The 14,339-nt window shown below is 37.1% G+C and overlaps 1 protein-coding gene across 1 annotated transcript in view; it reads right to left on the reverse strand.

Moving 5' to 3' along the window:
• The window catches only part of FAF1 (Fas (TNFRSF6) associated factor 1), a 173,310-nt gene that overhangs the window by 5,245 nt on the left and 153,726 nt on the right, over positions 1-14,339 (reverse strand). The window contains exon 18 of the mRNA XM_009318714.1: positions 11,457-11,672. Within this exon, the coding sequence (XP_009316989.1) occupies positions 11,457-11,672 (216 nt within the window). The remainder of the gene's footprint in view (positions 1-11,456; positions 11,673-14,339) is intronic.

The following is a 14,339-nucleotide window of genomic DNA, read 5'->3' on the forward strand; positions in this document are numbered from 1 at the left end:
AGATGCCGCTTAAATTATTGAAAGGTTATTATCTTAGAAAGCAAACCTGTTATGTAGAATACAGCCAAAGTAGTGCATTTAAGTTTGTGATTACAGAAGTATGCTAATTAAGTATCTTGTTGCATTTTTTAATGTTTTGGTATTCTGCTACAGTCCATTATTGCACACAGGCACAGAAAGCAAGGTAAATAGCGGTCTCTGCAATTCACAGCACATGAGGTATCGTGCACGTGAGAAGCCATTTTCCTTCTTTTCAGTTCAAGCCGGTATGTAATTAGACCTCTCTATTTTCAAATCCTGCAACCTTTTTTTCGCAAGAAAAGCTAGGAAAGACAGAGCAAGTCTCTTCTACATTTGGGGAAAAAAAAATCTGAAAAGCAAGCCTAGGCAATGAACACAATCTTCCAGACTGTAACCATATGGAAACCTCTTACTCATTTGAGTGTAATTCAAGATACATATCCTAGTCTAAACTCTAAGGTTTGCAAACTTCAAGTACCGTAAATAATAACACCACATGATGTCCCTTCCTCAATGTCTTCATACTTAGAAGGTTAGCTAAAAGCATTGCGGAGTACCTGCAGCAAAAGGACGGTGCAGCTTTTCACCGTAATTTCGGCGTGCTGCTTAATTCACTGAGGGACAGCAGAGTTTGCAAATGTTTACACCATTACCCAATTAACTAACAATATGGCTCCTACATCTGTCAACAAACAAAGCTGTTGTTGCTTTGTTTTAGCTCCTTGGCATTTTCTGTTCATATGGGTCGCCATTGTACTTAATTATCACACCATAACCCTTCTGCAGCTTCTACTTTGTTATTTGTGGCTTGTAAATACGTTGTTTACTACGAAGAATAGAAGCCTTATTAGTGAACACACCTCCTACCAAAAGAAATGGTTTCTCTTGTAAATATATGAAATATAAGACCTAAGATGCTTTGTAACTTACAGTATTTTAAAACAGAATTAGAAACCGAAGAACGATATATAATAGAGATCAAAGGAACCTGGAAGAGCTGTAGCCCGCAAAAGTGTGTCCAATGTAGTGTTTTAATGGATTTTATTCACTGAAATAAATTTACGTGTATTATTTCATAATGCAAAGTATTAAAATACCTTCATATTTAATTCTGTGTACCTTGTTTCATTACCATTAGGATAAATTCTGGAGTCCACTTCAGTGCTGACAATCCCTTGCTCTGATGTCATTGCATGGCGCAGTGCTTTTGAAACAGCCCTGCACATTATGTAAGTAACATTGTCCAAAAACCCTACACCTTTATTATTTAAAGATTTTTTGTGTGTTGTTGGCAATTACACAGGAAATCATTTAAGCATGTGTTTATATACTGAATCTGATTTGATCCTGTTGAACTCAATGAGATTACATAGGTACCAATCTGGTGAAATCAATGCTTTCTTGATTAAGGTTGCAAAATTCACCAAATTAAGCATTCAGCATTTGTTAAAGGCCTAAACAAATGCTAAAAGCATAGTGTTTCTGTATATTTTCAAGACCTACAATATCTGACTTACTACCAGTCACATGCATGCATTCTAAGAGTCCACTCACACGTCACGTGGTGATACCAGCTGATGAGGTGAATGTGTTTTTAAAATATATTTTGTGGTTTTGCTAAGGTAAGTACTTTATAATGAAACGCAAACTAAAACCCCTTAAAAAGAGGCTCTAAGCCGTTCCAAATTTACATAGTGAGGAGGGTGGCAGAGGAAGGACGCAATGTTCAGATGCTAAGAGAGTATAACTCAAGTGACAAGCAAAATTACTAATATTCAAGCTCACAGAACTCTGTAGAATAACATGCATACGCATTCAGGGCTGTCCCAAAGCCAAAGCAGATCGTGCCCTGGGAGTTTTCATCTTCAGGCAAATGACATTCTGTGCAAACTCGAACACTGCCCTCTCTTCAGGGAAGACTTTCTAGCAACATGACCAGAGGGTGGTAACAGGACCTTTTTTCTACCAGCGTGAGATCTTGCCATTGAGCTATGAAATGTTTCACTTTCACTGAAATAGGTTTAAGTTGGTAAAACAGTACTTTTCTTCCAACTATGGATACACTTTTACAGGACCTTACGCTTTGGTGCACTGGAGCCAAGACTTCATCTTTTAACATAAAGAGCTTCGTTATGTAACTGATGATGGTTTGGCGCACAGGAGATTTATTATTTTAACAGGTATTTGTTTAAATGAATTCTGTGGTAATTATTTCAACTAAGCACTAGCTAGTTGGTTTGAAGTACTTCTGCAGCACTTTGAAGTGTGAATGATTTAAGATGCGCAAACCCAAAAGATAGCAATGTTAACTTTTGTAATTCTCCTGGAAGAATGTAGTAGCTACTTACACTTTATTCTGAATAAATTCCTTGGGTTTTTTAACGACCCAGTAATGAAAATTAATACTAGTTTAAACAACATTTTAATACGTTTTTGTAGCAAAGGCTTTTTCCTTCTAGAACAATTTTTGTATTATTTCTGTCTTCACCTTTGCTGACCTATCCGTTCTATTACACAGTCACATCCTGAACAGCTGTACTTTTACCATTTCAAAGGTGTGGTTCCTTACCCTCCCTAAATCTGCAGGGAAAAGATAAATACAAAAAAATGGCTTAATGCCCAGGAAGGTCATTTAAAAGTAAAGAATCGAATACACAATTATTATGACACTTACACAAGCAGTAAATATCACACCCTTCACCTTTCTCTACACCCTAGGACAAGGATCTGATTCCTGAGTAGCACAGCCTCTATACCACTTACACACGCATGAATACGTTTAATGAATCTAACGGACAAAGGGTTCTTTTACTCTCTTTCCTAATCCTCCTAAAGTATAAATGCAATAGAAATTACTTAAAGGCACACCTGGTAAAGTACCAGATCTGTTTAAAAAAACCTATATTTTCAGAATGACACACAAACAAATACAGTGAATCCTTTCTACCTATTGAAAGATCTATGGGTTATATGGGTAATAATGCTCAACTTAAGCAACAAACAAAAGTAGGGTTACTTTATAGAAATATATGCAATTAGATCTGGTTTAGTTGAATAAACTTGAAGATAATTTACATCTGAATTGAAGAAAGCCATCACAAATAAGGAAGAATATGTATTAGTAAAAGACTTCTAGTCTCGTTCTAAGTACAAAGCTTTAATCCAGGTATGTCACACTCTTATTATCTTATTTCTCTGAAGAGATTTTCTGAAAACAGTATTTTAGATTAAGAATATTTTAAAAATACATTTACTAAGCAAAATAACAGATCTTGATAAAACAGAAAATTGTGATGTTATATCCTCTACTTCGAGCATGCTTTCCACTTTCATAGAAAAGCCGTGCAGCTCTCCGAGATACCTGAGATGCCACCAGTCTTTACATAGTGTAAATTTTCGTTGACTTAACATAATTTATATGAGAAAAGAATCTGCTATGTAGATTTTAATCAATCAGTGAAGGCTTATAAACCTGACTTGCATTACTTGTCTTTTTAGACAGAAAATTAAGATAGCAACTCTGTTCTCTGTTTTATAAAATACTAAGCATAATGGCAGGACAGCGTAAGTAATAAGGATAAGCCCAAACCCCGTGTTGCTATATTTGTATAGTGACACCTGGACTATCTGGTGCTTTTTAAAAGTCTCAACATTATGAATTCATGATTCTACATGAAAATTTGATTTTTTAAATTGGGAAAAATACCTCATGTTTGTGGAACAAAGCTGAAAAACCCACAAACACCATTCTTGCACCAAAACTAAATACAATCCCAGGTGTTAATTATGTTTAAAAAAAAAAATCAGATTTTTACCCAAATCCTATGACTTTTTAACAGCGGGCTGTAGAAGAAATATGTAAATAGAGTTTATCTACCTTCTCAATTAAAGACATTAGGAAACGCTGTGTACAGCAGTTCCATTTGGCTAGCTCTGAGGTAGTTCTGTGCTTCTTTTTAGCCCAAGATCAGAAATTTTGTTTAGTGATCAGTACTCCCCCAAAATATGGCCAAAATACATCCAGTTACTAACATGACTGAATATCTGTTTTGTATTTATTTCTAAGAATTAATCTCACTGAAAAAATCACTACAAAAAGGCTGCATCTTCCTCTAGCCTTTCAAACAGCTCATTTTCAATGACAAAATAACAAATACACTTTTTCATTTTGGCAGGAGAAGTGAAAACACAAAAGTATTTCAATTAATTAGAGTCTCTTTCAATAATACGACTTTTGTTGATGTGGTATTGATGGCGTTAAAGTATTACACAAGTTGCCTTATACACTGACAGCAAGAAGTCAAAGCTAGTGTCAGTCAGAGGAGTTATCTGCAGGTACTGAACAAGACGATGCTGGTCTCCACAGTGCCAACAACTCCGAGACTGGAGGACTTCAGATTTTGAGGGAAGAGGAAGGTGCTGTAAAGCTCTCCTCAGATTTTCTGTTTTCCTCCCTTCCTTCTTTCTGGTTTGAAGTCTTTCATCTATTTAGGAATTCTTTGTGTGGTTTCTTGGAAAAAGAGAAGCCGACAGAATACCCTGGAACGTGTCTCTTCCTGACAAAGGACCTGCAGGCAGAAGAGCTCCATCACCCGCTCCTTCACACTATTTACTTTCAGTTTTCTTGCTGAGTAGAGAAAAGGTTTAAGTACTGGCATTTACAGATGAGAGCAGTTGTCTGTTAAACATCCTTTCTGCTGTGCCAAGGAGCAAAACAGTCTGTTACTCGTGGGCACTGCTGCCAGTGTGCTTATATAGAACTAACAATTATTCATGTATTTAATTATTTTAAAATGTGCTAGCTACAGAGAAGAAAGATCACGTCCCCAGAAATACTATAGCTTTCACTGTGGGTATTGATGAAGAGCTGAAAGGAAGCAAACAGCCACATCTTTGGGAAGTTTGAAAACATATAAATATATTAGTGCTCCAAATGAACTGCAGGAACTTTGCAGACATCCCAAAGGGGAATGGATGTGAACACAGTCACTCACAGGAGAATGACCTAGGATTGGATTCATGTGCACTTAATTATAACTGCATAGAAAAACAATCCGAAAGGATTTTTATCACAAGTTCAAAGGATTAAGATGTTCAGATACCACAATGATATCTACAGTATAACATTGTGATTGGTAGATAGGTACATAGAATAAAAAGCACGCCTAAGACTGCTTCGGTGATTTAGTCTGATGTATTACTTATGCAATTACCAAAACAGCAGGAGATCATTAAATTTTCTGGTAACCAGACACAGCATTCTTAGTATCATACTATCACAAAGGCTCTTTATTGGTATTTTATCATTACATTTTCTTCCTACGAGGGGAAAAAAATGCCACAAAATTGACATTAAGCATAAATTCTGGGGAAAAAGTACAAAATATCGTAAGCCTAGTTTACGCTGGATGATGCCATATGCAACAGCAAAGCTCTGCGGCTTAACTAAGGCATCTCTTCCTGTGAACAATAACGCGCCTTCCCTGAAATAAATGTTTTGTAAAATGGGGCAGTGCTGAATAAAAGAACACTTCTGGTCAGAGGGATGTGCTTGGGTGGAATATATTAATCACATGGTTGGCATTAGTCATTGGGTTAACTAATGAGGATGACTCAACTGAGAGTTCACATACCGCATTGAGTATTCAGTGTTGCGGTGAATGCTTGCTTACATTAGTGAGTCTTAAGTAAAACAGCTCATCTCAAATGCACACCTATTTCCTGAAATTGGTTAAACGTTCCCTGTATTCAGAGTTGTTGTAAGAGATCAGAAACTATATTGACCTAGAGAATGTAATTCTATTTCATTTTAGAATAAGCTTACATCTATGAGATGAGGAAGACATTCCTTCCATCTCCTTTCAGTGACTTGATACGTGAAGGGCTTTAATCTTTCTCTTTGGATATCATAGTTACTTATGGAAAGACACCAGGTCTGGAAAGACAGATCAAGTCTGCCTTTCTTGGAAGAAAACATTACGAAAAATCTTTCTGTAATACTTACAGAATTTTTGACTACCTAGATGGATATTATATTTCCTCAAAAGTAAACATCACATTTCAAGAAGCAAATTCTACTCAATATTCTCTAAAGTCCCGCCACTGACTTCAGGAGGGCAAGAATATCACCTACTCCCTTTGTAGATGCTGACTGAAAAGACTGTGATACTATTCTTTGTGAGCAGCAAACTTGTTAAACGCAATAAAACCTAGGGGTTGCAAATGCTTCAGCGTTGTAGCTGCAACAACACACGGTCCGTTCCTCTTCCCTTGAGGTTAATCATGCCAAGCGTTCTACTGTTACAAGTCATCAGGAAGAACGATCAGAAATCATACTTCTAAAAGAGGCATGGGAATATGCTAGTCTGGTATGGCCAATTTGCTTAGGCAGCTTCTCAGTGTCTTAACTAAACTAAACATAACTGCTTGAATAAATAAAATAACAAAGTATCCTGAAAAGAGAGGAAAGACAAGGGCAGGTAGTATTGACTTAAGGACAGTTGTAAACGACAAGAGGAGGGACGTCTACCTTTGTAGGTGGCTGTGGCCTTGTGTAAACTAGATCAGAGCTGATAAACACATGCCACCATCAGACCTATATTGACTTGAAAAATTTTAAATCATGTGAATTAAAAGAGATGAGTACTATTTTATGGAGTAGGGAATATAAATATCAGTAACTGAAATGACTGGAAAAATTACATGGATCACATGTTAAATTTTCCCTGAACTTACAAAAACATTCTCAACATTTTTTGAACATATCAGAAAAATATTTCATTCATCTGAAATCCTCCTTTGCCATAAGACAGATATTCAAGCTACTTTCCTGATTTATGTGAAGTTACTAAAAGTGCTATTGGGTATAACCATGACACCGCAAGAATCCTTTCTCACGGTAACATCTTTCTTCCATCTTTCTATCAGATGATAATTAGGGGAAAGAATGTTAAAAGCCAGAGATGGTCCTGGACATATAACTCTTTCATGAGCTATTTAAAGAGTTTAAACACCACCTAATGAGTTTAAAAGTAGGTTATTTGAAGGAAGTAGTTTGCACTGGGTGAAATGCCAAATAATCCGTACAAAGAATGGCTTCTAGAACTGATACACAAAATTGCCAAACTACCTGGCATAGCAATACAGGGATGAGGCTCTAACATTACCTTTCCGAGAACATCAGAGGATAGTTACCTGCTCAGATGACTGTGTGCTGAGTGCTGCAGCTAAACTTACTATCCTGTGGCGTTATTTTAACCACTGTGGGCATCAAAGAGGATTACTCCTGCCACAGCACAGGAGTGAATGATCACATTTGGGTTTGGAGGAATATCTCACTCTATAGTCCCATATAATATTGAGAATTGTCTGGCCCTAAATTTATTGAAATCCTGATCGTACCTAATTTAAATTGGCATGCAATTTAAGTTAAATTTATTTTCTGCCCTTTCAAGGGAGACAGATTTTTTGTTTCTGTTTAAATAAACTGCTGTTGAAATTGGTTAATTAAAAGGATTTAAAAAATCTTAATACTCTAAACAGAGCAAACTGGTTCTGAATTATTAAGCAACATTTTAGATGCATTTAAATAACCTTAAGTGACTTAACTGCCACCTGATCCTAAGCCGTGGCTCAGAAAAATAAAATGTGAAATACTGTAGAAGTCTTGGCTTACCAGGGCTTCCAGATACAGTAAATAAAGAGCTTAGGTCTCTAATACCGTGTCTGCAAAAGGCATACTCTCAAATACATAACTAATGCTCCACCTTAAGGAGAAATGAGCAGAAGAAATTGTAGATCGCAATTTTGATTTTTCAGAAGAAATTAAAAAATTCAGTCTTTCAAAAGAAAGAGCATGCCAGGACCTCCCTTTCTGACAGATACCATAAACCGTTCACAAACGTATCATCAACCCTAGTAGGGTGGCTGAAGCCCAGTTTGGGTAAATTCGTTCTGCACATTCCTCCTATAGTTTCAGCTAGACATGGTACACCTTCAGCTTCTTGCCTGAAGTGGGGTGAAATGCCCAGTCCGTAAGATGTTGAAGAGTTTTAGGAAGACTTCTGCAGATCTCCACCACAGAAGGAAGTGAGGAACTGATTGCCCGGGAGGTCTCCAGGGTTCTGGGAGAAGGCAGATCTTGCAGCTGGCAGACTGAGTGGACTACTGACATTAGTGTTTGGGAAGGCTTTTGAGAGAAAGGGACTTAGAAGAAATACTGAATGGGAAGGTTGACTGAGCATGCTAATATGCTTAGGGTAAGCTCTTTTTGTTATAGTTAAATACATTTTGAAGACTGGAGCAATTCTTGGAAGAAAAGGAACTATAATTCTAAAATCAGCACATACATTTAAATAGCGCACACGTTTGCTTCCATAAAGCCTTTGCAGGTGCATTTAAATATAACACAAAGAACATATAATACAGCTTTTCACTCCCAAAGATGTGCTTGCCAAACGTTTTCAAAGTTAGAGGTACAAGTTACCTGCTGACCCAGGCTCACCCGTGTGATACACGCTTGGTACGGTATGTAGTGCTGCCTTGGTTGAGGTACTGAGAGAGGAGGTGGTTAATACCTCATTTCAGAGCTAGTAGAAAGAACAACACAGTCAGTGACAAAGACCAAATAACAAGTCACTGCATGTGCTTAACTGCTTTGGAATGTCACTGCTGCTTTAAAATCTACAAGTAGCGCCTGGAAAAGGTTAATCTGTGTGTTTGCTCATATGTAGAAGTTTGTATTTACAGTAGGGTTATGATACCAACTTTAAGTTAGCTAAGGATATCTGTGTAGGCAACTGGAACATAGAACTAAGAACTAATGAATTTTTATTTACCAAAGAAGTAAAAATACTTCAACAAAACTGTATCAGGACTGATGGCTTTGAAAAGCAAGTAAAAATACTCTAACAAGTTTATTACAAGAAAATGCCAATTTGGTCGAAGATAATCCCCTCGTTTCGATACGACAGAAATACTTCTGGGGGTGTGTATGTTATTGTAATACAGATTAGGTTAGAAGAAAAGAATACTAACTTGAGAAGACATAAAGTTTCTGGACTTTTCATCTTACTGCAGCAAAAACTCCAGCAAAGTAATTCTGATACTTTCAAACTTACTTTTTTCAAAAATGTTATGTATAGTTTAAATACAAACAGGCATTTTAAATGTTATTGTTTTCTGGAGCACAAGCATCCCAAGTGCTCTATTCTTGCTGCACAGATTTCAGTGGATGTTTGTGATACATATCATATAGCAGAAGGGTCTTGACAAATTACGGTGTATTTTTAAAAGACTCTATACCACGAAGCCTAAGGCAATGAATATATACTTTTACCGTACCTCCAAGGCATTAATCAATGACTTTTTTTTTTTTTTTAAATCTGTCCATGGATTTGCACATTTACAACTTTCCAAACCTGGGGAACATGGCAGATGTCATTTATAGTTCTCAATGGTTAGCAAACCCCTGGGGATTATTTTTTGTCTGTTGTAGCTCTGGTGGTCACAATGGCAACTGGATTCATACACGGCCACTGAGTCAACGGCATGAATCATTTATGTGACTCCTCATACACGGCATTATTAGGTTGGAATCATAGAAAAAAGATGACAGATCTTTGCTTCCCACGCAACAGACCAACGGCTCCGTATCCTACCATAAAAGCCTCCTTTCTTTGCCTCAGTGTTTTCCCCCTGGCAGCTTCACAAATGAAAATACCAGCCTGTTCTAATTTAGTGCTCTTTTTTATTTTCTACTCCTTTTTTACTTTGTTCTTATTTGAGTCATCTGATCAATTTTTGACTTTGCTACAGAGGACTAAAAATAATAATGATGATGTGATTAAGGACAGAAACAGCCAGTCTAAAGTGCAAAACAAATGTAAAATGTTAGAGTATTATACTTGTAGGTTTTTTTATATTAAATATGTACTAAGACATAAATATGTTACAAGTAGGGAGGTGTGACTTGCAGAATATTTAAAATACACAAAAACATTGTTCAGACTGTAAAAGATTGTTTTTCTTCTGTCAAGTAAACTGAACGATCAGTAATCTTGGAAACATAGATGACTTTTAGTCTTTGGTTCCACTGGAAATCATATTACATGCTTAAGGAGTAAAGTTAATTAGTGATTAATGAGATTCCTTAAATGCTGCTTTTCAGTCTGACTGATTAGGATTCTCAATATAATTGACAAGGTGGAAGAAGAGCTGTAAGCACTACAATCCTGTTCACAGCGTTATGCCAAAAATTGGTCAGAAATCACATCCACTCTCAAGGTTGTATGCTTGCTAAGGACATTATTTTCTTCCCCTTTGGAGTACTTACAAATGAGATGATAAAACAAGAGGTATCTGTTACAAAGCAGTACTGTAAACATGCTAATCAGAGCCTTATTCCTAGTGAACTTCCTCCAGGGGCAGTGATGGGAAACAAAATGGAAAAGCAACCCAAGTTACTGAGCTCCTTTGATGAAAAATGGCTTAACCAGTCACCTGGAGATGCCCCCAGCAAACAAAACCCCAGCTGATCCAGAGCTGCCCCGACTCGTTTGCAGTACCGAGGCAGTATGGCCAAAAAGCTGCTGAACTTCACCCATCACTGCTTGGCTCTGTACTGTCATCTCTGTAGCACCTGTTACCTTCGCCTTTTATGCAGGGCCCCAGGTAATTGCTGCACAGTTGGACCCAATGACTTTTACCTTTGCTGTAACAATGGCTAAATAAGAAATGAAAGTTAATTTGTAATAGAGCAGAAAACATATAGATATATTTTTAAAGAAACTTAGTAACCAGCACATAAATATCCGTCGATAAATCAACAGAATTTAATTGACTTTTGTAAGCAGTAAGCAGTATCGCTTTTGAAAATCGGTCATAGCAGGTACCTCATTAGAATTTCGAGGTAGGAGATATAAATGATTATTTACTGGTATTATGTAACAGGTGGATGAATAATTTCTTAGAATGCACTGATTAGCTCATAACTGTATACTATCTGACACTGAGACTTCCTTGCTCATAACGTAAAATTGCATCAAAACAGCAAAACCGGAACGATCAGAAGTACCAGCCCATAGCAGACCTAAACAGCGTACTAATATCGATGTGACTTCCTTCAAAACAGGACGTGAGCGATGCCGGCTCAGCATATACAGGCAGTTTTCATTGAATATGGTTGACAACTTGTTTGTTTCAGAAACGGAGGATTTTTTACAATGTCACTGGAAACAGATTTCGCAACGCAATTTTGTATGTAACATACGATAGCGCTGGTAGGTTAGCGCCTGGCTTGCTTACAGCCACAGAGCTTGGCAGCACCCTAACATATTCAGGCATATCTTTTACCTTCTATGCTATAACGTACTGGTCATCTAACATACAGGAGTAAGAAGTAGCGGTATTTATTCCTGAAAGGTACATTTACTCACATCTCTCCTCGGAAAGGTGCCCAGCAGCTTGTACTCCTCCCAAGGATATCCCTTGGAAGCTACAAAATCAAAGACAACCTGCAGCTTGCTGCTGGCCAGGAAACGTCGCTCAAAGAATTCTCCACTGGGTGTCCGAATACGCAGTTTACTGACGGATTCGGTGCTCTCCTCTTTCGGTTCGGGAGGCAAAGATTGCTCAAGAGAGAGCCTGATAGCCTGAGGAAGGAAAAATAACCATTTAGGTTGCAATGCTAGCAACAGAAGAAAAGGACAGAAAGCTTTTCTTTTTATTTCTTCTAGAACTTCAAGATGTGCCACAGTGCTCCGGAGCCATAGCTGTGCTTTATATCTCAATGACAAAACAATTTTTATTCATTCCTTAATAACAGCCCACCAGACAACTAATTAAAATAAATCCTTCCTTAGAACACATATTATTAGGTCTACAGTTAATGCACGATGGGGATAAGTAATTTAATCATTTGGCAGAAAGCCTTGGAAAAAATTTGAATGAGAGAATAATTGTCAAGTTGCCAATTGCTTCCTTAAAGGTATAAATTAAAAGGCAGTAGAAGTATTTCTTTAAATGCACTTATCAAATTGCCTTCCTCTTGCACAGAGTAATTGACCATTTGCAGCAGAGACAAGACCCTTAACGGCAGTTCAGAGTAAAAAGAAATATATGCAGGAGATTTACTATAAACAAACTAAAACACTGTTAAAAGACATAATTAAAAATATCATGAAGGTACATCAGATACACAGAGTCCATATAAAACTAGGAACGGTCAAAGGAGAAAACTGGGAGGACAGAAATGGGAGCTTTAAGACTTAAAGCAAGCAATTATTACTTGCAGGAAGATGGTTCCAAGCACAGGTGTGCACATTTTCTGCAACAACTTGTATGAAATTAGCCCCAAAACTGCAATGACATTACACGTCTGCAAATGTGTATGACTGTCTTCCTGCTAACATTGTGTATACCGCTGATGTCAAGATTTTAAGGGCAGGAGCCAAGTCTCCGTTCTCTGTCCTCTGCCTCCGGGGGCTACTACAACACTAACACTTTGATCAGAAGTTTTTTTTAAAAAATTGATGCCTAATATTAGACTGCTGAACGAGGTGGGCTTGATTTTCAAGGGTACTGAGCGCTGTCGGTACTCATGGACAGGCACTGGCATCTGTTAAAAATTAGATCATACTTAGAAAGCAGCCTTGTTAAAGTATCACCTCACTTAAAGCAGCAGTTAATGAGAATGTCAATGAATAGAAGAAGCAGCATGATCACACTGCCTCCCCCAAAATACGCCTAAAAGACAATTTTCCAAACTGAAGAGGCAGTCAGGCAGGGATTTACCCAGACTTTCAAGGAAGTTTCAAGATACACAGTTGCTATTTGTGCCTTTGAAAACCTCCCCAAGGTCATTTAGTAACAGAAACTGATGGAGGATGATTACATTAAAGAGAAAGGATTGGGCAGAAGCAAGATTACGAAGGCTTTTAAATTACGAAGGCTTTTAAATAGTCTACTTCTTACACACGAACCTCTGAGCAAATTATATCTCAGTATAAATATTTATACATAGAACTCGAGTTCATTTTTGCTCGTCTACTATGAGATTATATTTTAAATAGATTCTATTTTAATTTTCTCTCTCTCCATTCTCAACCACCTGCTTACTATCTTTCTGTTTTGACATTTCCCCACACAGTACAACAACAGATGCTACATTATTTACTGAACCCAATCAATTATATTATAGAAAAATAAACAACAGTAGCTCATTAGAGCTCTTTTCTTTGTGCAAAGAGTGCGTGGCTCCCCAAAGTAACTAGTCTCCAAGGCTTCAACATAAAACGGCAATTTACGATGGATATTCTGTACCAGCAAACCAAGTCAGAAACAATGATGAGATGGATCACATTAAGAACTCTTGGACCTGAACAAGCAATTTCGGTCTGCTGATAAAAAGATGTTCAGTATGTGAATAGCTCAATAGTCAGATTTTAAATATACAAACTGAACATAAAGCCACTTCTGTAAGTAAACAATGTTGCAGAACAATTCAGTAGAAGTAATCTGTATACTTGAAAATGGGGAGTGTTAGTAAACATTATTGTTAAAATCCCCTTTGTTCTACTAAGCAAACAGATCCTATTATTTTCTTTACTGCACTCCACATTAAAAGAGGGAAGCCCAGGTATATTTTGATAACATGGACCAGTCTTGCAGCTTTTGCGTAGGACAATGATTTCCAAAAGGCCAAGGTATGAGAAAAGGTTCAGGAGCAGATATAATAAAGCAGAATTAATTTTTGTTTCTATGTGTCCAAAATTACTTAAAAAAAAAGAAAAACATACTTCTTACTTGAATCTGAGCGTGAGCTGATTGCTCAACAGTCTGGTACTGCTACAGTACTGATTTATGTTCGATTGCTATTAACCTCACGGAATTGCTGTCTTTCAGTTATTCTTGACACAATTCTCACAGTCCAGTTTTGTGCATTGCTCCTTCGGTTGTGTTTTAGCTTCCATTCTTGGCTTATGTTAACAACAGGAGCTAAGTAAGTCATCAGACACCGTAGGATAAGAAAGAAGGAGTGGACTGCATCTTTCCCAAACCATTGAATACTACTGTTTGGACTGAATTTAGTATTTACAACACAGTACTGTTTAAAAGGTTCTCGAATGCTTAAATCGTTCAGGTTTTTTAATGCAATTATCTTGGTCAAAATATATATATGCAAATGCATTGCTCATACAGTTTGTTTATTGGCTTTATCTCAGGGAATAATAAATGTGTTCATAGCCAACTTTTTTTCAGTTGTATAATGCAATTTTTTCATACATCAGCAAAGTACACAAGACTGAAATGTCAAGTAT

The sequence above is a fragment of the Pygoscelis adeliae genome, unplaced genomic scaffold (genome assembly GCF_000699105.1).
Source record: "Pygoscelis adeliae isolate BGI_AS28 unplaced genomic scaffold, ASM69910v1 Scaffold82, whole genome shotgun sequence".
In the NCBI taxonomy this organism is placed as follows: Eukaryota; Metazoa; Chordata; class Aves; order Sphenisciformes; family Spheniscidae; genus Pygoscelis; species Pygoscelis adeliae.